The 23,174-nt window shown below is 36.4% G+C and overlaps 1 protein-coding gene across 2 annotated transcripts in view; it reads left to right on the forward strand.

Annotated features, from left to right (window-relative positions):
- Positions 1 to 21,599, forward strand: part of luzp2 (leucine zipper protein 2) — a 256,529-nt gene extending 234,930 nt beyond the window's left edge. Inside the window, exons 10-12 of one of the 2 annotated variants that reach the window (XM_056478281.1) lie at positions 6,988 to 7,092; positions 15,213 to 15,284; positions 19,845 to 21,599. In XM_056478281.1, the coding sequence (XP_056334256.1) occupies positions 6,988 to 7,092; positions 15,213 to 15,284; positions 19,845 to 19,949 (282 nt within the window). In that variant the 3' untranslated portion in view covers positions 19,950 to 21,599. The remainder of the gene's footprint in view (positions 1 to 6,987; positions 7,093 to 15,212; positions 15,285 to 19,844) is intronic. The other variant, XM_056478283.1, reaches the window with a different exon arrangement.
- Positions 21,600 to 23,174: the final 1,575 nt, after the last annotated feature.

Genomic DNA, 23,174 nt, shown 5'->3' on the forward strand with positions numbered 1-23,174 from the left:
CAAATCCAGAGAACTACTAATAACCTTAAAGTGAGTCTAATTTTTCCAGAGTGATGTAATGAATATACAGCAGTGTGAAGTGAAAGACTGCAAATGCAAAATAAGTTGACAAAATAAGACATGTTGACAGAAGAAGGTCAAAAGCAATGACTGCAACACTGCATCAACCCAACAACAGCTGATGGCAACATAACCCTGAACATGACACCGCTGGATATCATGGAAATGCACGATGTACAGTTAAACAGTTCATTAACTGACAATCTGAATAAACTGAGAAGCGGAATACTTATACCGCTTCTTTCCCTGCAGGAATCTCTACCAAACATCCGTTAATTAGCTCGTCTTAAACCAAGGAAGCCAAGCAGATTAATTAAAGCAGGTGCTTTGAACAAATAACTCTCACACGCAACCCTAATTTTAATAACTCTTTACAACAGTCGCCCGATGGCATCTTGTCTTGACGTTGTTGGTCTACTCAAGAGAGTTGTTTTGAATTGAAATATAGAACAACATTTCTGATGTAAAAGCAAGGCTTCTTTGGGCTTGATACAAGATTCATAGATATGTCCTTAAGTTAAATGTGCAACCTTTACAGCACAGAAAGACTTTTTAAAGAAACACTTTTTTTTAATAAGTTACATTTTACAACTCCCCTAAAGTTAAACAGATGAATTTGAGTTTAAGGGAAAGTTTCGGAACTGTAGGAACTTTTCAAACATTGCTAAATATATCAACACACTTGCTGCAGTCATGGTATGGCAAGTTCGTTGATTATTACACTGAAATGACATTATAGGCTCTATTTTGACGATCCATGTGCAAAGTCCAAAGTGCAGGGCGCAAGCGCATTAAGGGCATGTCAGAATCCACTTTTGCTATTTTAAGGACGGAAAAATCCACTTTGCGCCGTGGCGGATGGTCTAACAGGTTTGAGCTTATTCTCTTCATGAGTTAAAGGTCTGTTTTGAGAATAAACCAATCAGAGTCTCTTCTCCCATTCCCTTTAGGAGCTAGTTGTGCAGTGCCATAGCGCATTTGCTATTTACATGGCCGACTTTGTAAGTGGAAAAACTGAACACTTCACTAGAGAGAAAACGGTTAAACAGAGCATCTACAGCGTGAGAATGAGAGATGAGCCTCCTCATTGTTTACTTTCACTTTCACGCTCGTGGATAGGGAAACGCGTTGTACGAACAGATATCCATTAGCCTATACATAATTAATTTAGTTTGTTAAGCGCAAAGATTTGTTTCAAAACTATTTCTAAATTCAGTTCAAATTTCCAGCAAACGAATAAATGAACAATAATAACGAAGTGTGGTCAAAAAACTGAGCTATATCCTAATACACAGGCTGTGCCCCATATGATCTAAAACCTGACAGGTGGGCAAATCTAAGCTTGTTTTTAATAAAAAAATATAAATATGCATATAATAAGTAATACTGCTAATAATGGTAACATTATATGAAAGCAAATTGTTATGAATAAACTGAAAAAGCCCCCCGAGATAAAGGCATGGAGGCAGTGGTGTATTAAGCAATGTGTAAACGAGGCGCACAACTAACGCGCTCTGCTCTGGACAATAGACCAGCTTTGATCTGGTCTATTGAACCGTCTATTTAAGTTCCTCAAAATAGCAACGCGCCAGCATTTTTTTACCTTTTTTAGATCAGAACGCCTATGGGTGCACATATGAGCACAAATGCATTTGCTATTTAAACAGCGTGGTGCAAAACGTCAAAACGACTCCTGCGCCGAGCTGAAACTAACAAACAACAATTGCATCGCGCCTTGCGCCGCATTGCGCCGGGTGTATGATAGGGCCCTAAAGTTCCTAGAGATACTGGCCTAGAAATCAGCAATTTTTTTATTTATATCGGTCAATCATGCAACTACAAAAGGGTCAAGCTTCATATTGAAATTATTATCAAAACCATTTTTGAGTGAGATGCTATTGGTCTAATCAGAATCAATGATTTATGCTAGGTTAAGCTAAAAGTGCTCCTGTCAGACTTGTAGATCAGTTGAATGGATTCAGAATTGATAACAATTGATGTATAAATAACATCAAACTTGGGCTGGTAGAAAACGTCCTACAACTAAATGAAAATAGCAGGTGTCACGGTGGTGCAGTGGGTAGCATGATAGCCTCACAGCAAGAAGGTCACTGGTTCAAGCCCTGGCTGAGTCAGTTGGCATTTCTGTGTGGAGTTTGCATGCTCTCCCCGTGTTCGTGTAGATTTCCTACGAGTGATCTGGTTTCCCTCACAGTCCAAAGACATGCAGTATAGGTGAATTGAAAAAGCTAAATTGGCTGTAGTGTATGTGTGTGGGTGTTTCCCAGTGTTGGGTTGCAGCTGTAAGGGCATCCGCTGCGTAAAACATAAGCTGGATAAGTTGGTGTTTCATTCCGCTGCTTAATAAAGGGACTAAGCTGAAAGGAAAATTCATGAATTAATGAATAAATGAAAATAAAAAACCTCAGAAAACCTCGAAACCTCAGCTTGAAAAATATAGTGCTTTCTTAGGGCCTCTGCAATCAAATAATCACTCTAATGTCAAAAATCTCTGGGTCATTTTTGACTCAGATATGAAATTTGACAAGCAAATAAACTCTGTGGTTAGAGCCAGCTTTTTCCAACTAAAGCAACTAAGAAAGTTAAAGCCCTTTCTTTCTTTTAAAGACTTGGAGACTGAAAGTTATTCACACTTTTATCTCTTCTAGGCTCGATTATTGTAATGCACTGCACACTGGCATCAGTCAGTCATCACTCTTACAGATAGTCCAAAATGCAGCAGCCCGTTTTTTAAAGGGACAAAAAAAAATAAAAAATAAAAATAAGAGTAAACATATTTCTCCCATCCAGGCCACTCTTCACTGGCTCCCTGTGAAACTGAGAATTGATTTTAAAGTTTTAACTTGTGTATTTAAAGCTGTACATGGACTTGTCCTGGCCTATATATCTGGACTTTTAAGTTTGTATTCTCCCCCAAGATCCCTTAGGTCTTCCACTCAGCTTCTGCTAATTGTTTCTAAATCCTGCTTGAAAACAAAAGGAGACAGAGGCTTCTCACCAAAACTTTGGAACACGTTACCTTTAGAAATTAGAGCTTCATCTACATTAAGTCTTTTTTAAATAAAAATCAGTCAAAACCTACCTCTTCTCTCTGGCCTATTGATAGAAATGACTCATTGACTATATAGATTTTTAAAATTTATTTTTAGTTTTAAAATTTTATTGCAGCATATATTGTCCTGTCTCTCAAATTGTTTGTTATTTTTGTCATGTTTGTGAAGCACTTAGGTCAACATTCATTTTGTTTTAAGGTGCTATATAAATAATGTTGACCTTGATCAAACTCAACTGTAAAGGGGAGTTATTTTTTTTTAATGAGAAAAATTTCGTATATAACTTTAACCATCTCAAAGCCTTCATAACCGTGATCTTTACCAACCTGAAGCAAAGTTTTTCAATCTACTGTACCTGTGCAAACAAAAAAAAAATGTAACAAACAGTTTGAAGGAAATATACACATATTCCTGCCAGGTTTGGCCATTTTAGTATATTAAGTCGATACCAGATGACTTTGGCTTACCAAAACCTGGGCCTCTACGGAAATCATACTGATTTGCAATGGGGAAGCAATAAGTGTGTCATATTCTATTTCATTGACTCTGAGGAGCAGAGAGTCCCTAAGCTGATTATTGTTATATCATTACACCACCAGAGAGATGCTTCAGAGACTGTATGGAGTTTGTTACTGTAGTAGTTTTTATCTTATGTGTTTTCACTCAGTAAATGAGTGATAGGATGTGTGAAGAGCTTTACTAGGAGCTTCTGCCTGCTGTGCCTTATTTCTTTTTTGCACTAAACACTAAACACATCAATTTAACTATGTTTTCTGCATTTATACAGCATTTGCTTGCTGATACATTACTAATTAAGTGAAAACCTATATTTTTGTAATTTTATCCTTTTTAAATTAGTTTTAGTATTACTAATTTCATCGATATAATGATCACACTTTACAATAATCAGTAGTTAATGTAAAGAATTTACTAAGCATAGTTCAACTAAGTTAGTTAATATTAGTTAATGCACCATAAGGTAACATGAACTAACAATAAACAACTGTATTTTCATTAACTAACAATAACTAACATGAACAAATAATCCAACAAATGTGTTGTTCATTGTTTGTTCGTGTTAGTAAATGAATTATCTAACATTAACTAATACAACCTTATTGTAATGTGTTGCTGATTTAATATGCTAATGTTCACAAATGTGCAATCAAAAGAAAGCTCTTCTGCTCCACAATGTTTATTTTCTATTATTTGTAAGAAATTATTCTAACATGCTAATTGGGTGCTCAGTAAAAAAATAGTGTTTATCAATGTAAATATGTATTAATTATTGCAAAAACAATGGTGTTTTTTTATATTTTAGAGTTCATGAGTAAATATAACAAATGTTCATTTGTTGTGTTTGAAATTGAAATATTGATTTCTGAACTTTTCTGAAGTTTTTGTGTAATGTAGCTGTGTGAACGTAAACAACTTCTTAGAATGTAAGACACTCAAAGTTCAATGCAAATGGAGACATTGGCTTTTACACATTTAGCTTAGTAAAGCCTATACAGTAAACTAATTTTGGGGGGGCTACAAAAAAATACATTCGGGTTAATGATGTCATAAACCCTTTGGTTTACACCCCAGGAAACATACAGCCAAGGGGTGTGGTCACAGAGGCATTGTAAAATGAGTAGTAGAGAAAGGTAAAATGCTATCTAAACACTGCTTTGTTCATGGAGCCTGTTTTGTTTCTGTATTTGGGCTTCCAAGGGACATGACAGAAAGATGTTTCTAAATACCTGAATAGCATTTGAATTTGTCCTAGCCTACTATAGTACAATGTCATTACTATTGCATTTTTTATAACTTGATTAAACCTCAAAATGTGAACAAAAACACTAACCAAAGTAGACAGTTTTTCCTGCTACCTATTATAAACAGGGTCTTTACTGCCATCTAGCATCATACCATTTTCTATATACAGTAGTATGGGATGTCTTGGTAAAAAAACAAAAAAAAAAAAAAAAACTGACCATTGTAATCAGTGTTGGGCGTAATGAATTAGAAGTAACGCGAGTTATGTAATAATATTACTTTTTAAAGTAACAATTAAAGTAATGTATGACTTTTCAAAATTAAGTAATGATAATTGTTTTACTTTTAAAATTGTAATGCACATTATTTTTTAGTTTAGTTAATTCACTTTACAAAAAAATGCTGAATTAAATGTAGTCACGTTGAATCCTGCACGCAATGGGAGAATGCAGGAGCAGACACAAATGAAGATGGCAGAGCCTTACATTTCTGTAATGGAAATAGTCTCAATATTTTGAACACATGGAAAAGGAAAAGAGGATTATCTGAATGGACAGTGATTTTACTTTGTAATGAGAAAAAAAGTACAAAAGTAGCAAAAGCGTTGCTTAAAGCTTTCATTAATCTATATAAATGGCATGCAGAGCGCTGGGTCAGGAAGTTCTCAGAAGATAAAATTATCCAACATTCATTTTTTATGTGCGTGTGTTTTAAGGTAAATGAAGGCTATACAGTGCAATGTTATTTGCAGAGCTCCTCTATTTCAATAGAAAATAAAAAAGCCTGTAGGTTCTGAAAGAGATCAAGCCTCAGCCAGGTCAGAAAAAGTAATGCAAAAGTAACGTAACACATTACTTACCATAAAAAGTAACTAAGTTATGCAAACAGTTACTTTTTTGGGGAGTAACTCAATGCATTGCATTACTTTCAACAGTAATGTTCCCCAACACTGATTGTAATACTTTGGAATGAAATAAAGGTATATTTGTAACAAAAAGTATTGGAATGTTTGGTTACTTTTTTTTACTAATGCTGTTCACTTTCTGAGGTAAAACCAAGTTATATAAAATTGCATGCAATTGCAATGACATTGTACTGAGTAGGCTAGGACAAATAAATACGCAATTTTGGGTGTTTAGAAAGAGTATTTTACTTTATTATGTCTATTTTGCCTGCTATAAACTAATTTAAAGCAACAGTTTCCCTCAAATGCTGCTGGCTTGACCACATTCCTCCACTTACAAAAGAACAAAAACATACCATTCCAAAACATCTTACAAGAGTCGTGTTTGCTTGTGTTTAGCTTCATTTTCTATGTCTGATTTAGGTTCAAACTGATACAGCTGCACTGACATTATTTACACATAACGTTACACATAACATTTGCACATGATGTTTCCTGGTGACGTGGAGCCATGAATTCACGAATCACGATACGTTAGCTGACCAATCAGAACCTGTTAACTCTTACGTTCACACATACACTCATACACTACAGCCAATTTAGTTTTATTCAATTCACATATAGCGCATGTCTTTGGATTGTGGGGGGAAACCAGAACATGCAGAGGAAATGCACGCAAACACGAGGAGAACATGCAAACTCCACACAGAAATGCCAACTGTTCCATTCGGGACTTGAACCAGTGTCTTTCTTGCTGTGAGGAAACCGTGCTAACCACTGAGCCACTCAAATTAATAATAATAATAATAATAATAATAATAATAATAATAATAATTGTACATTCTTTAATCTTCAAAATGCTTAGAATCGTTATGTTGTGAAGCAAACGCAACAATTGCCATTTACTTTTAAATCTCTTTAGATAAAAGCATCCACTAAACGGACAATAATAACAGAAGTGGTCTTTGTGCTCTTCCTTTAAATCCACTCATGTACAGTAGATCACAGAGAGCGAACTGACAACCAGCTTCAAATTAACCTAAGTGGAAAATTGTCTGTGCTTTATAATAACCCGTCTGGAGAATTTAACCCCAACACTCTCTTGTTTTTCCTCTTTTTCTTTTCCTCTCTATTCCTCTGTGTCTTTCATACTGTAACGTTCTGTTTCTTTATGCTGCCTTCCTTAAGGACATCCCAAAAGTTTCCCGGATCACAACAACAAGTAAATTGCCTGTGAGCAGTGCGGTAATGAGGAGAGAGAGCACGGGGCCCAAAGACTGCCAGATGGTGAAGGTAAATCTTTAGGGCCCTTATACTCTAATGGCCACTTCCTTACCCTTTGGACTAAATGGGGTGACTTTATGTTCATTGCATCTCAGTGTATCCCTTAGCCATTTAAGATCATTTACAACTTTGTATTAAATTTCGTTCAAGAATAAGCTTTGAGGCCTCAGCAGTTTTCTTCTGATCAATGGTATATTGAACCGCTGCTGTTGGACCCAGGAGAAAATATTGCTGCTCCATTTAGTTAAGGGGGAATGGGGTTTTCCTTTCGTAGCATCCAAATGGAACTAATCAGAATGATTGTATTCAAACAGTTTCCATTAACACTGCCATTAGCTCACCAATGGAAGACAATAGCAGGGATCAGAAGATTATGCTTCTTCACTTGATACATCATTCCTAACATATTTTCATTGGTTAAAACTGATTCATGCACTATACTTTCATTGTTTAGAAGTGACCAATATTTTTGATTTCTCAGGTCTAAACTATTTCCATATTGCGTTCTGTCAACATTAAGGCACTGTCATGAACATGTTGTATCACTATGGAGACCTGAGGAGAAGCAGGGATTAAGTCCTTACCGTTAAAATATTTGTTCTGTCTGTTAAATGTATTTTAGACGTTGGGCTCTATAAAACACCTGGCACAATTTTACAACCGGTGCAGCACAAGATTTCTTTATTTTTTTCTAGTTTTAGCCCAGCACAGATATTATTTTCATGTCCAGTGCCACATAGCTTAAATAGCGAATGCATTTGTGCCCCCATGAGCATGCTGGTCAGAAAAGGAGGTGTGTTAAGATACATTGTTGGCGCATTTCTATTTTGAGGCAACTGAAATAGACAGTGCCATTGATCAACTAAAATTATTATTTAAAAAGCATATCAGTAATAATAATAATAATAATCCCTTACATTTTTCTGGACAACTAAAGTGCTTTACACATTTTTCGGGGGAATCTCCTCATCCACCATCAGTGCGTAGTATCCACCTGATGACATGAAGACAGCCATATTGCGCCAGACCGCACACCACACACCACACACTACACACTACACACTATTGAAGCCAATTATTATATGGCGATGGTTAGGAGACCATGATGAATAGAGGCCAGTGGGCGAGTTTGGCCAGGATGCCGGGGTTGAACCCCAACTCTTTTCGAAGGACATCCTGGGTTTTTTGAAGTGAGGATCTTGGTTTTAACGTCCTATCAGAAAGATGGCGATCACTGAGCAGTAAAAAGTCCCTATCAATATACCGTGGCCCCCTGCTGGTCTTACTAACACCTCTTCCGGGAGCAACCTAGCTTTCTTATGTGGTCTCACAAGCAGGAACTGACCAGGCACAGCCATTAGTGATATGTTGGTTCAAAAGCCCAGCACACATTGCTTATTACACACACATGGATAGCATATCTTTAAATATGAAAGTTTAACTGGTTAAAATCTTAAATATTATATTTTGTCTACATAAATATAAACATGGTTACCTCCTCCAATACCTTCTTTACCTCAGGGGGCTTTGGTGGAATTCAGCTTGTTTTGTAGATGGACTGCTCACGCTTTAACTTCAAGCATGAGCAGATCCATTTCTTCACTATAGTGAAGCATTCAGTTTTCTGCTTACAAAGCCTACCATGTCAATAGCAAATGTGCCATGGCACAACCACAACTTGCTCTTAAAGAGAAGGGGAGATGAGAATCAGAAACCAAAATACACTCATAACTCATTAAAAAAATATATTTTTTGATGAAAATATATTCCTTTGAATAGCAAAAGTGGATAGGGACACCCATAGTGCATCTGTACCATGTGATTCTTTTATTTTATTTAGTGGTTTTATCTTTTAGTGATTTTAACACATTAAAGAACAGTTTTAGATCGCAATGTTAATGTTTTGCTATTTGTTTAGCTACTGTAACTGTAAAACATGACGTTGTTATCAAATCACATATTCATGATTATAATAGTATGTAAGAGAGTTGGGGGTAATGGCAACTCCCTTCTTATTAATGAGTGCTAGAGGAACTGAGCTTAGCCTGACAGTTAATGAAATGAAAAAGCAGTCATATATATAAATATATTTTATTGCATGATATTGCACCTAATCACATTGTGTTGAATTGAATTGAATGTAATCAAATCAAAATTGAAATCGGAACATAATGCATTGTGACAGGGGTGAAGCATATAATATCAGTAGCTGATTTATATGTATCGTTATTATATTTTATAGTTGCATTGCATTGAGCAATGCATTGAGATGTGTATCATGTCAGCGTCAGTTCTGAGATGCACATCCCTATTACAGAGTACTACATACTCCGCATCATTGACCAGCAAAACTGCGAAATAATCGAATGCCCAGTGATCCTGAATGGCCATGTATGATGTGTTTTACGCTGGATACAGTTCTTTATTTTTTCTGAAACACCTTAAAACCAATATGGATGAGAAGCATTTTCATCCTAAAATATAGCTTCAAATGAAAATACACTGGTGTAAATGCAGCTGCAGTCTCATCACAGAATATTACCAGTTGATGAATCCAACTGCAAGTGATTTAATATGTAAACAAATAACAAAGGTGGAGATAAATGGTGCAGGCAGCACCAGAACCAGGGAAAACGCAGGCACAGCACAGATCAGATCATATCAGGGAGTCCAGATGAACTAACGAGGATCCTGGCGAAACACAGATACTACATGAACACACACAGTTAAAAATGTCTGAAAGTAAGCTGAAAGCACACTTCAGGTGTTTTTATGCTTGGGATATGTGTGCAGCAGAACACTGAACATTTGCATTGATGAATGAAACATTTTTTTTTTCCATTGTGCTACTTTTTTGTTGTTTTTCAATGTAAACATGCACTTGATAAATGTGTGTGACCGTTATGCTCGCATCTTCTTAAGTGCCGTGCACGTGAATGCTATATTTTTAAGGCAGCATGTCAAGTTAAAAGAACTTCAACTTTCATACGCAGCGCTGCTCTTCACTGTCAGTTCCAAAGCAGTGGACCAATAATTGAAAGTTTCTGTTTACAGGCACTCAGTGGCTTTATCCAGATACCCTAATGCTTTATGCTGTGCCTTTTCTTCAAACCATTTTTAGAAGTAAAGATCCGTTCAGTGTGAAAGAGCCCATAGTGTGTAAACACTGCTGACGCCAGAATGTTTTAGCCATGTCAGGTATCTGCAATGTTTCTCTGTAGAAGTTATAAGGCGAAAAAAAAACTTATTTGGCGGTTAAAAAAAATAGTGCCAGGATTTACTAAAGACAGTACTTTTTTATCACTGAAGAGGGTAATTTTGATGCTGATTTATATATAAAATTTCAACATTGGCTCATTCTGAAAACGAAATGGTTGGGTTTAGGGAAGTGGGTTGTTGGGTCAATCTGTGCTTTTTTAAAATACTATTGGTTGGGTTTAGGGAAGGGGGAAGTTGGGTGAGTCGATTGGTCAGTCATTCAGTCAGTCAAACCAGCCTGATCTCACAAGAAAACGTAAGTATTTTACATTTTGTCAGTTTAGTGGCTAATTCATATGAGTTCAGTCGTACGAAATTGTATGATTTTAAAAAGGAGGCGTGGCACCTAACCCCACCCCTAAACCAACTGTCATTGGGGGATGAGCAATACGTACTAAATTGTACGAATTAGATCGTACGAATTCATACGAATTAGCCAATAAATCAAAAAGTTACGAATTGCCGTAAGATTGTGTTGGTCAAACAGTCAGTCAACAGCAGCCTCTGGGGGATTTACGAGAGAACAGTAGGTGCGAATGGAACTTGCAAGAGAAATTCAAGATCTGAAAAACCATACACAGCGTCCTCTCGCGTCCCCTCAAAACAAAACTGCAAAAAACTTGTTGTCCCTGTTGGGACAAATTTGATGGCCTCCAGAAATGTATATATAGGTACATTTTCAGAATTAGCCTGGGTTGGAAAATTTTCCATCCAAATGCAAACATTATGGTAGGAGAGTAAATAATAATAAGCGTGAATCATGAAATGATTTGTTTGTGGTTGTTAGTTTTGTATTTTGACTTATTTTATGCATGTGCTATAGATCATACCTCAAATATGCTGTTTACACATGCAGCATTCACACATTGCCATAATGTTGGTAAACACTGTCAGAAATGACTTTTAAAAGCTGTAGTTTTCTTCACACACCTAGATGAGGAGAAACACTTCTGTCTAATTTAGTATCATGTTTGAAACTTCTGAGTGACAGACGTACGATCACACAGAACTTGTTTTCAATCCTAAAAACACAAGATACAATTACACTACTGCAATTAGTGTGCAAGTCAGACATCTGTCTAGAGCACGTTTACATAAAAAAACAATTAGCTTCATCAGCTTTATGACTGATCTCCAGCAGACTTACATCAGTGTGTTCTTTCCTCATATAGACTCATAATGGGAATCGTTATCCTAGTGCACACACAACAACCAGTAATTTACGGCTAATGTTGCAACTTCTCATCTCGAAACAGATTCACCATTATTTTATAATGTATTGCTTATTTACAAATAAATACTGCAGCTCTGACAGAGGCTATGAAAATTTGAGTTGTTATTATATCATGTGTAAAATATCACACACTTAGGGATGGCATACTCCATTTGTGCTGTTCAGTAAATATGACCCCTAAAATGTTTGAACTCAAAGTATACATCAGTTTTGACAGTTAATTAATGTTAATCTTCATCCAGTGTCTGTTGCTCTAATTAAAGGTGCTGCATGTAGATTTTTGCCTTCTAAATAAAAAATACCATAATATGTTGAGTGAACATGGTGAGTGAACCTACTTGCTGAAGTCAGTTTTGGTTCATTTAACAAGCCCACTGCTAATTTATCCAATCATATTTCAGCACTCTGCATATTTCATTCATTCAGTCAAGAAGGTTCTTAATGTATGCGAAATGCGACCTCAGGCAAATTCAGAGTTAATTATTAATTAGCAAATAATATAAATATTATGAATGTCAACATTAGGTGAGCAAGTTACATTGTAACCCTGTGACCTAATAACACGCTATGTGATTTGCAGTGATAAGCAATTGTTTGCACCAGACGAAAAACGATAGAAATTTAAATACAGCCACTAAGAAGCACAGAATAGGGCACTTACTGCACTCCAACAAAATGGTAATGTTTATAATCTAATTAATACATATTAGACTTCTTTAACATTATTAAATGTACATGCTGAATCACTGATATGTGTTGGCTAGCACTGAAGTTCCATTTCAAGTTTTTTTTTTTTTTTCTTTTTTCTATCTGCTGCTGTTTTCGGTAGTATGGAAATAAATGTCATGTGAAACTCACATAACAATTAACACTGAATAAGGCACATGAGGTGTACCTTAGGTAAATTTTATCAGTTGATGCTGATGTTCAGCTGCAAGAAATAGAAGCTGTTTATAAAATATAAATTCCAGGTGTTGGTTAGAACAAAAACTGCTTTTAATATGGAAATGTTTTCTTTCCTCTCAGTGCCGTTGCTTTTTGTAAAACATGGTTTAAATCAGCCTTAAATTAGCCTTCAGGCTGGACAGTCATGCACACTGTTGTTTGTGTCATCAATTTGGCGACCTGCGTTTGCATTTGTTTTGAACCAGGTGTGCAATACGTAGTTCAACCACTGGGTGTCAAACTTACATACTGCACCTTTAATATAAAGCTTAATTAAAATTTATATTTTAATTAAAAAAAAAAAAAAAAAAAAAAATATATATATATATATATATATATATATATATATATATATATATATATATATATATATATAAATAAATGTATTAAGTAATTTTTGCAGTATTTACTAATATCAACTTTTATATATTACTTGGGACAAGGTGGTGCTATTTTTTAGCATTACACATAATTATATAATAATAATAGCTTCTTATAGCTATGTTTTAATGTTGTACCGCAACTAGAATTATAGTAATTAATAGTAATGTAATTATATAGTAACTATAGTAAAAACACACACATTTCATATTTTACATACACATTGTATACTTAGTGAACTAGTTTAGTAAAGTTGGCCTATCATTTTAAGTATGTTCCTGAAAGTTGCATACAAAGTAGACTAAAATTATCCTTTTTTTTATTTTTTTCTTAATTTTTTTTTCTTTTCCATTTTCTTTAAGGTGCATGTGTGGCATGAGCAACCAGAATGCAAGTAGAAAGAAAAAAGGGTAATAAATAAACACAAAATGTAGTTTTATTTTCTGGGCTTTACTTTGATTTTTCTGTAATACAGCCTCTAAAAGGATTAAACAGGCCTTGTAATGATTCCCATATAGCAGAAGTGTCCAAACTTGGTCCTGGAGGGCTGGTGTCCTGCTGAGTTTAGCTCCAACTTGCCTCAACACACATGCCAGGAAGTTTCTAGTATATCTAGTTAGAACTTGATTAGCTGGTTCAGTTGTGTTTGATTAGGGTTAAAGCTAAATCTCCAGCACACCGGTCCTCTACGACCGAGTTTGGACTCCCCTGCCAAATAGAAAAATGACATATGGGAGTATGTGCGATCTACATATATGACATACAAGATCATATTTGTATATCAAATATGCCTATATATTATATATGATGTTTTCCCCTATAACATATGTAAACGGACATTTTTTGCAATATTTTGACATTTATGTAACATTCAGTGTATGACATAATTATATGTGAAATTCAAATATGAACTTGTACAGTATGTCATAGACTGTATGTGATTTGCATATATGTATCTGATATATGGGTTATGTCTCTCTGTCAACGTTTCTGATTTCATTTCATAGCTCTCTTTAAAGCAGTAATTCAAAAGGTTATTTTTGCAAATATTTGAACAAGATCATTTCTCCATTTCCGATTTGTCAGATAATGAAGGTTAGCTAAGCAAACCTACAGATTACACACTTATATAAATGGTGAGCAACCTTACCTGATCCTCGCTCGTCATCGCAGTTGACGCACGCTGTAGAATCCTCCAGTCTGGAAAGATGAACCAGGAACAATGAATCACAGATATAACTGGCTGCTGACATGCACTTATCAACTGTAATGACAGGATTGTGTGTGTGAGATTGTGTGTGGGGAAAAGTGTGCGGAGACAGGAAACAAAGACAGACAGAACGAGGGAGAGAAACACAGGATTGCAGGGAGAAGATGTCAGCATCGGTGGATGACATGCCGTGAAGATTGTCTAATGAAAATGTTCCCAAAGCAGCTCTCGTCTGGTGATGGAGGTGATGAGAGCCGTGTGACAGAGCACTGAGAGATGCTCACACTACTTCCTTCATATTATGAATGCTGCTGAATTTTCTGTCTTATTTAAGACCAAACTATTTAGCATTAATTAGTGAAGTGGTCCAAAGACTTGTGGTCCAAAAGTCAAATGTCACTTCTTTTTTTTTAGATGATGATTTTTACAAGCCTCTGTGTGATTTACAAGTGCTGATGAGCATGTCAGGCTTTATTCTGAGAGAACACAAGTCTAGATGTTAAATACCCTTTAAGAAACAGATTCTTTTTTTTTTGTTGTTTTTTGAAGAAATAGATGAAGACTATATGCTTAAATATATACTTAAGATGAAACTATATGTCATGAGTTTTAGATCGTTACTCTTTACTGCCTACAGTATATAAAGTTATTCTCTTGGCTGTCACTGTCCTAAAACACTTAACCTCCCAGTTGTTTGACCTGTCAGAATATAAAAAAATGAGTGTGTATTTTTCAGTCTCTTGCAGTCTTGTTCTGTTTTATTAAGCATGTTTCACCTGAAACACCTTTCTAGTTTGTTTTGGAGCTTATAGAGACAAGCATATAAAACACTTCCTTAAAATACTGCATCCCTTGAGCAACATGATTAATCTTTTTTCCATGCAACATTGTAAAATCTCATAGCTCAGGGCTTTTGTGGAAAATGTAAACAGCAAACAATTACAGCTTATACAGCATCAATGCTCTATTGTGGCCACTGTATTGTTTTTTTAAAGTCTTGTATTTGAGAATAAGTAATCTATCCTTGCGCTTTGTGTTGGATCATGAGGTGATTTGGGGATTTGTGTTTTGAAATGAACGTGTTCTTTTCTGTCTCTTCAGGTGGGATCAGACTGTTCCCACAATCAGACTGAGAGCTCATCTGAGATGAAAAAGACATTTGGACACAGTCAGGTGAGTCTTCTCATGTACTTTGATGGAAGTAAAAAGACATATTACCAAAACATATATATACAGTTAGGCCCATGAATATTGGCACATCTCCCAATACATCAACATTATATATTTGAAATAAAACTAAAATGTGCTTTAACTGCAGATTGTCAGCTTTAATTTGAGGGTACTTACATTCAAATCAACACTGTATGAATTACAACCGTTTGCAAATGTGCCTCCCACTTGTTAAGGGTCCAAAAGTAATTGGACAGAGTAATAATCATAAATCAAACTTTCACTTTTTAATACTTGGTTGCAAATCCTTTGCAGTCAATTACAGCCTGAAGTCTGGAACGCATCATCAGACGCTGGGTTTCATTCCTAGTGGTGCTCTGCCAGGCCTGAGCAGTTCCTTTCCTTCTCCATACTCTTCTCTTCCCAAGACTCTGGTACAAGTTGATCTTGAGCTCATCTATCCATAGGATGTTGTTCCAGCACTGTGAAGGTTTTTTAGAACTCTAATCTGGACTTTCTGTTTTTGAGGCTCAACAATGGTTTACATCTTCTTGTGAACCCTCTGTATTCACTCTGGTGTAGTCTTCTCTTGATTGTTGACTCTGACACACACACCTACCTCCTGGAGAGTGTTCTTGATCTTGCCAATTGTGTAGGGTTTTGTCTTCACCAGGGAAAGAATTCTTTGGTCATCCACCACAGTTGTTTCTTGACTGATTGACTTGCTTGACTGATACTGACAGCACTTTGGATCTCATCTTGAGAGTTGACAGTAACAGATTCCAAATGCAAATAGAACACTTATAATGAAGTCTGGGCCTTTTATCTGCGCTTTGTAATTGGGATAACGATGGAATAACACACACCTGGCCATGGAACAGCTTAGAAGACAACTGTCCAATTACTTTTGGACCCCTAACAAGTGGGAGACACATATGCAAACTGTTGTAATTCCTGCAGCGTTTACCTGATTTGGATGTAATGCCCTCAAATTAAAGCTGACAGTCTGCAGTTAAAGCACATCTTGTTTGTTTTATTTCAAATCCATTGTATTGTATATATATATCAGCACTGTATATCAGCACTGGTGGGAGGCATGCATTGACACGAGGCCAAAGACATAGTGCCTTAGCATCCCACCAGTGCTGATATACAGCCATATCGCACTGCTACGAGTGTGATATTGCATTTATACAACAGTTCGATGGCACAATTGTTTATATAAAAAAAGAAAATCAAACAGAGAGTCTAAAAACCCTTTTGTATTAGGAACTACTTTCTTCCGCTATTTATTCACATTTGCAGCTGAAATCACGCATCACATTTTAATCTTCTAAAGCCTAGTACACACAGGATTTTAAGCCTGATTTGAGCTCAATTTGGAAGTTAACGAGCTCGCCGACAGATCGGGCTGTGATCGGGACGAAATCTGTGGGTGCACTGCGCTCGCCAGTCTTTCTGTGTGAACTACTGAACGATGCATCAAAGAGGCTCGCTGAACCGTCGCCGACACCTCACAGACGGAAATCCAATATCTAGCATGCTGAATATTCCAGAGCAGTCGCCCGACTTGACCCCACATTCGGTCAGATGTAGTGACGAGCTGCAGCCAATGAGAGAGCATATCAGCTTGAGCTGAATGGCCGTGTGCTCAGGAGATTAACAGAAACGTCTGTGATTGGCCAGAATGGGCATCGATGCACTCGCTTTATTCTGCGTTAACACGGACACGAGAGTAGGCTATATTAACAGGGGAACTAGAATTCTGTAACTATTAGAATTACCATACTGGTCATTCTGACCGTTCTCATATAAATCTTTTATTTGGTAATACAGCCTAAAAATATGTAGTTAAGATACTAGAAGAAACAAAGCTCTGGGCCTTCATTTTCATTTTCGAACAGGAGCTATTTCCCAGCACAGAATATGCTGTTTTGAAAGATAAATCTGAAGTAAATTTATGTTTTTGCTATCAGAAAGTTATGTTTATGTTAGCAGGAAGTTGCTAGGCAAAAAAATGCATGCATATTTAAAGTCACAGTGAAAAGTAGCAGACATGCATGCAGTCATTTTGACCAATATAATTAAAGGTAGAAATGCTCAGTTCTTTACTGTTTTGTAATTTTAAAATAACAATGTTAGAAAGAAATACACAAATATTCAGGAAACGTCAGGGTGTTATTATAGATATGTTAGTTTTATTTCAAAGAGTTATTAAATTACAAAAATTAAAAACTTTCTGTGTATCAATCCTCCCGAACCTTTCAGATGAGCGATTGATCCGCTGATGCATCAGCTGATTGGCGATGTTTTTAAATGCTTCCTTGAACGCTGTCAGTGATGTCATCAGCACACAAGCAGTGTTCAGCTTTTTCTGACGACTCCTCCCTCAACATTTCATTGGCTTTGGTTTGGTAGCTGGACTGAAATAGTTGTTGTCAGATCTTGAGTGTGTACCCCCCTCTTGTGGATATTTACGTAGTGTCGCGTAGTGTAAACACCACAGAGATTAAAAGGACACAAAATCACGTCATGTAGCAGTGACAGCCCAGCGACTCTGCCGATGTTTAAAATCCTTTTAGTGTGCACAAGGCATAAGCAAGGGCTCAGTAAGTGGTCCTGATGCCATCAGAAGATAGACAACGTCACCTGGCTACTGGACGCCCGACGCACATGTCTATCAGAATTTAATATTGAAATTGGCACTATCCTTATAAATAACTGCAAACGTTGCATTCTAAAAAACTACATTCTCGACCTAAAAAAAATCCTCAAAAGTACAATATGTTGTCCAACATAGCTGCAATATTTGTCAAACTGTAGTGAGTTTATTAATCTGCTGTCACTCTATGTGAGCGGAGTAAACACAAAGGTGAAGAGGCTGTACGAGTGCTGTTATTGCAGTATATATATATATATATATATATATATATATATATATAATTATTATTATTGTTTAGAAAGAAAATAACAGTGTAACTGTATTAAATTATAATATTATAATTATAATTGTCAGAGTGAAGACAATTTAAGATTTTTAAATGATTTTAGTATAAAACGTTTTATTTCTTGGATAACATTCTTGGATTCTTCATCATAACATTTGCAACATTATAATAATAATAATAATGATAATTATAATTATTCTTTTTTTTATTCTTTTAATTATATTATTATTTTGGGCTGCACAGTGGATAGCACGTTCTCCTCACAGCGGGAAGGTCACTAGTTCAAGCCTCAGCTGGGTCAGTTGGCGTTTCTGTGTGGAGTTTGCATGTTCTCCCCGTGTTTGCGTGGGTTTCCTCCTTGTACCCACAAGTCTAAAGAAGTGGTATAGGTGAATTGGGTAAGTTGGTGGTTCATTCCGCTGTGGCGACCCCAGATTAATAAAGGGATAAACCTGAAAAGAATTTAAATGAATTATTATTTTTTTATTCAATTTTATAATATTTTATTTTTTATTGTCTTTGATTTAATAAAAACAGGCTTGGTGACAACAAATAAATGTAAACAAACATAAATAAACAAACAAACAGATAAATAAACAAACAAATAAACAAACAAACAAATAAATGAATAAATAAATAAAATAGCAGTCTAGAAGTGTGCTGAATGTGAAATGTTTACCCATATTCCAAATATATACCAAACCATATATACCAAATGTTTATATATTCATTTTACTTTACATTATAATGTTGCATTGCATGAATTCATTCATTTTCTCTTCGGCTTAGTCTCTTCATTAATCAGAGAATAAATGAACCGCCAACTTATCCAGCACACGTTTCACACAGCGGATGCCCTTCCAGCTGCAACCCATGACTGAGAAACATCCATACACACCCATTCACACACACACACACACACACTACGGACAATTTAGCCTACCCAATTCACCTATACCACATGTTTTTGGACTTGTGGTGGAAATCGGAGCACCCGGAAGAAACACATGCAAACACGGGGAGAACATGAAAACTCCACACAGAAATGCCAACTGACCCAGCCGAGGCTCCAACCAGCGACCTTCTTGCTGTGAGGTGAACGTGCCACCCACTGTGCCACTGTGAAGCCCTGCATTGCATGAACTTTATTTCCAAATTAAATCAATTAATCAAGTAGCCTAGAAATGTGCGAAATGTGAAATGTTTCATACAGTATTTATTTTACTGTGCATCATAACGTCGCATTGCATGAACTTAATGTCCAAATGTTGCCTATGGTCTCAGTCCACCGCATTTTCACAATATTTGCATAGTGCTTTCATATTTTCCTCATCTCTGCACAGCCATGTTGCCACAGTTATATAAGTGAGCTGTCAAGACGCAGTAAGTGCCGACGTGCACAGATAACTGTTTGCTCCAGTGCTAACAAGTGTCAGCCATGAGCACTGCAGCAGCGGTGACAGCTTTTGTCAAATTATAGGTCAGTCTGACAGCGACAGGGGAAATGGAGAGGAAGGTGTAAATGTCTAATCACCTGCTCTGTTTGTGCCAGACTTCAGAGGGGATGCTCTACCATATGCATGTATTCTCTACTCTTGTCATCTCTCTTCTATAGTCGAAGACCCCAGAGCAGAACGGACAAGGCCAGGCAAGGACAGCAGAGGAAAGTGTGAAAACAGATGGGGAGCTAAAAAAGACACAATCGGACAAACACAACTGAAGGGACAGTGGAAGACTTGGCAGATTTTCTGCATGGTAAAAAAATGATGTCAGATCTGTTTAAGCCCCTCTTCGTTCACGGAGCTCATAAGCACACACACACACACAGAGATACATATGCACACAAACACGCACACACACACAGTAGCCAAACACAATCCACATACACTAAATACTCATTCTAACACTGCTAATGTAGAAAAGAAATTCCCAAAATTCGATTTTGAACTTTCTTAATAAAAAATAAAAATCCAACTGCATAGTATGGCATGCATTATAGAGTTTTAGATATTGATTTTACAAGGTTACGATGGTACTGGTTGTTTTTAATAACTGTTACTTTTTTTCACTATCTATTTTAATTAGATTTTTTTTTCTCTCCCAGAGTGAGGACACACAACGTTCTTTGGTTTGTGTTGTTTGTAATTAAAACCTTTTTCTGGCACCGCAGACCAGAATTCAGTGTTAAAGGTCACGCTGGGGGTCATTTGAGTTCTGTAAATTTACACTTGAGGTCAGATTTTAACTTTTGTCAAAGCAGCTTCTGAAAATATATTGAGCCATGTACTGAATGCAAATTTGGGCTGCACGATTTTGGGGGGAAAACTGAACTGTGATTTTTTTCCTAACACAAACTGACATTTAAAATGTATATATGTTGTATATATTTCATTTTTTTATTTTATGTTGAGCCACACACCTCATATTGTGGCCTTGAATTAACATCTGTTCCCATGACTTACTAATATTTCAGTGCTTTTAATAATTCATTCCCTTGTTTTAACTAAACAGTGAGCACAATGTAATACTGTGTTGCCTCGTATTTCTAAATTGTGGCCATGTTGTAAAAATGAGTTGCATTGTTGTAGTTAATACAATATGAGTGAACAAATTATTCAATTGTGTGGATGATTAAAATGAGGGAATAAGTTATGTTTTTATAATCTATTCACTTATTTTTGCACTGGTCATGTGCAAACATTAAGCTTCTATTATGGTGGGAAAACTGCAAGAGCACTTAATCTTCTCTTGTTGAGTGCAGCTGGTTTAAAGCACTTCTCATTACAAACTTGGAGCATGCTGTGTTGTCAAATGCAAGCCAAACTTTGAGCACATGTTGATATGCGTAATCCTGTTATAAAGAATTTACTATGAAGGAAGCCTCTTTGAGGCACTGAATACACTGGATTAAGAGCTGTACAGGTATAACTGAACACAGTACCATGTTTCATTGAATATTTTTATTCAACCTAATCACAGTTCGTGATTTGATATTCAAACGAAGCCATGTCACAGTTTGTGTTTTATTCCGATTAATCGTGCAGCCCTAATGGAAACTGAAACAATCCCACTTCTGCTGAAATGACAAAAAGAACTGTTTAATACTGTTCAAGGTACGGTTTGTCTCGTGTTGTAGCAAAGATTAATTTACTCCTCCTACTCCATATTACGAGGCTCAAGTTGGCTGGCCAACTATCACTGTTGAATATTTCGGAGCTTTTGGTGCCAGAATTAAAGAGAAAAACTGGACTCACAGTGAGTCGTCTCCCTAAGAATGATGTGCCATGCACCGAGTACTTAATCTACTGCTACATCTCTCTGTTTCTCTACCTTCTTGTGTCCTTTACAATAAACCGTGATTTTCGCTAAATGTGTGAAGAATAAATGGTTATTTGTGGAGTAAAACAACCGACTCGTCAGTGTCTGTGCGTTTCCTACATCCTGACTCTACTGCTCCATTTAATTAACACCTCTGGTGCTTCAAGAAAGGCCCTGTTATATCGTTAAAGTGCAAGGTCAATAACCTAGATCCCACGGGATCAAGGAAAAGTCCTCATTGGTGTATCCTGTACGTGAGCAGCACATCATAATAACTTCAGAGCTCCGCTTCTTAGCCTCTTCATAGACCTTTGATTTCTCTTCCTCAGTCCTCACTTCTCTCTCTGCCCACCACTTTCTTTTTATTGCTGAAGTTTTTTTTTTCTTTTTTTTTCTGTATGAATGCTAAACTCAAGAATATCGAAAAATAAATAAATCAGCTAGACATTAATAATTATGGTGAACTGAGTTTTGATGAAAAGGTGTTTAGAGAAAAAGCCTTGACGTGACAGCAGTGGCTTTGTTTGGAAAAATTACACTGATGCTATTGTTCTTTGAAGATTTTGACAATTACTCAAGGCTTTTGTCTGTAATCAGACTCGAGGCTTTTGTCATTGATTTTGTATTTTTATCACACTTATGTCCATGTATAAAGTCCTTAAAGGAACACTTAAAAGATGCTCTTTTTTTCAACTCTCCTGCAGTCGAAAAACAGTCGGGTTTTACTATTTTTGAATCCATTCAGTCAATCTTAGCTTGGCATAGATCATTGAATTGGATAAGACCACTAACTTCTCTCTCAAAATTTGTGCACATTAATTAATACACAATGTAACTAGAGTTCAGTGCTAAATAAGAACATTATCAAAACCCTTCAATAGTATCATTGCATCTCAGAGATGCAATGTCAGACACAATGCACTCAATGGAGCTAGTGACGTCACTGTGAGGGATAGGGTAAAGGATGGGGTTAGGTGAGCCCATTAAAAAGCATTGGATGTAGATCAGATAGCATCTGCAACAGGTCTGCATTCAGACCCCTCTCAAATTCTTTTTTCATTTTTGAGTGAGATGCTAATGTTCTAGGGGCGTTATTGTGGCGCAGTGGGTAGCACGATCGCCTCACTGCAAGAAGGTCACTGGTTCAAGCCTTGGCTGGGTCAGTTTTGTGTGGAGTTTGCATGTTCTCCCCATGTTCGCATGGATTTTCTCAGGGTGCTCCGGCTTCTCCAAGTCCAAAGACGTGCGGTATAGGTGAATTGGGTAAGCTAAATTGGCCGCAGTGTTTATGTGGGAATGAGAGTGTATGAATGATTCCCAGGGATGGGTGCATAAAACAAATGCTGGATAAGTTGGCGGTTCATTCCACTGTAGCGACCCCAGATTAATAAAGGGACTGAGCCAAAAAGAAAATGAATGAATGAATGGTCTAATCCGGTTCAGACCAGATGATGGAATTAAACACTGGTAAAAGTTAACTTTAGGGGAGTTGAATAAGTATTTTTTATAAATAATTAAATACATAAAAAAATAAATAAATAAAAAGTGGAGTGTTCCTTTTAAAATGAGCCAGCAGCATCTTTTTCTTAAGTTGATGGTGGCAAAAACCCTCTACCACGAGAAACAT

The sequence above is a fragment of the Danio aesculapii genome, chromosome 18 (genome assembly GCF_903798145.1).
Source record: "Danio aesculapii chromosome 18, fDanAes4.1, whole genome shotgun sequence".
Taxonomy (NCBI): domain Eukaryota; kingdom Metazoa; phylum Chordata; class Actinopteri; order Cypriniformes; family Danionidae; genus Danio; species Danio aesculapii.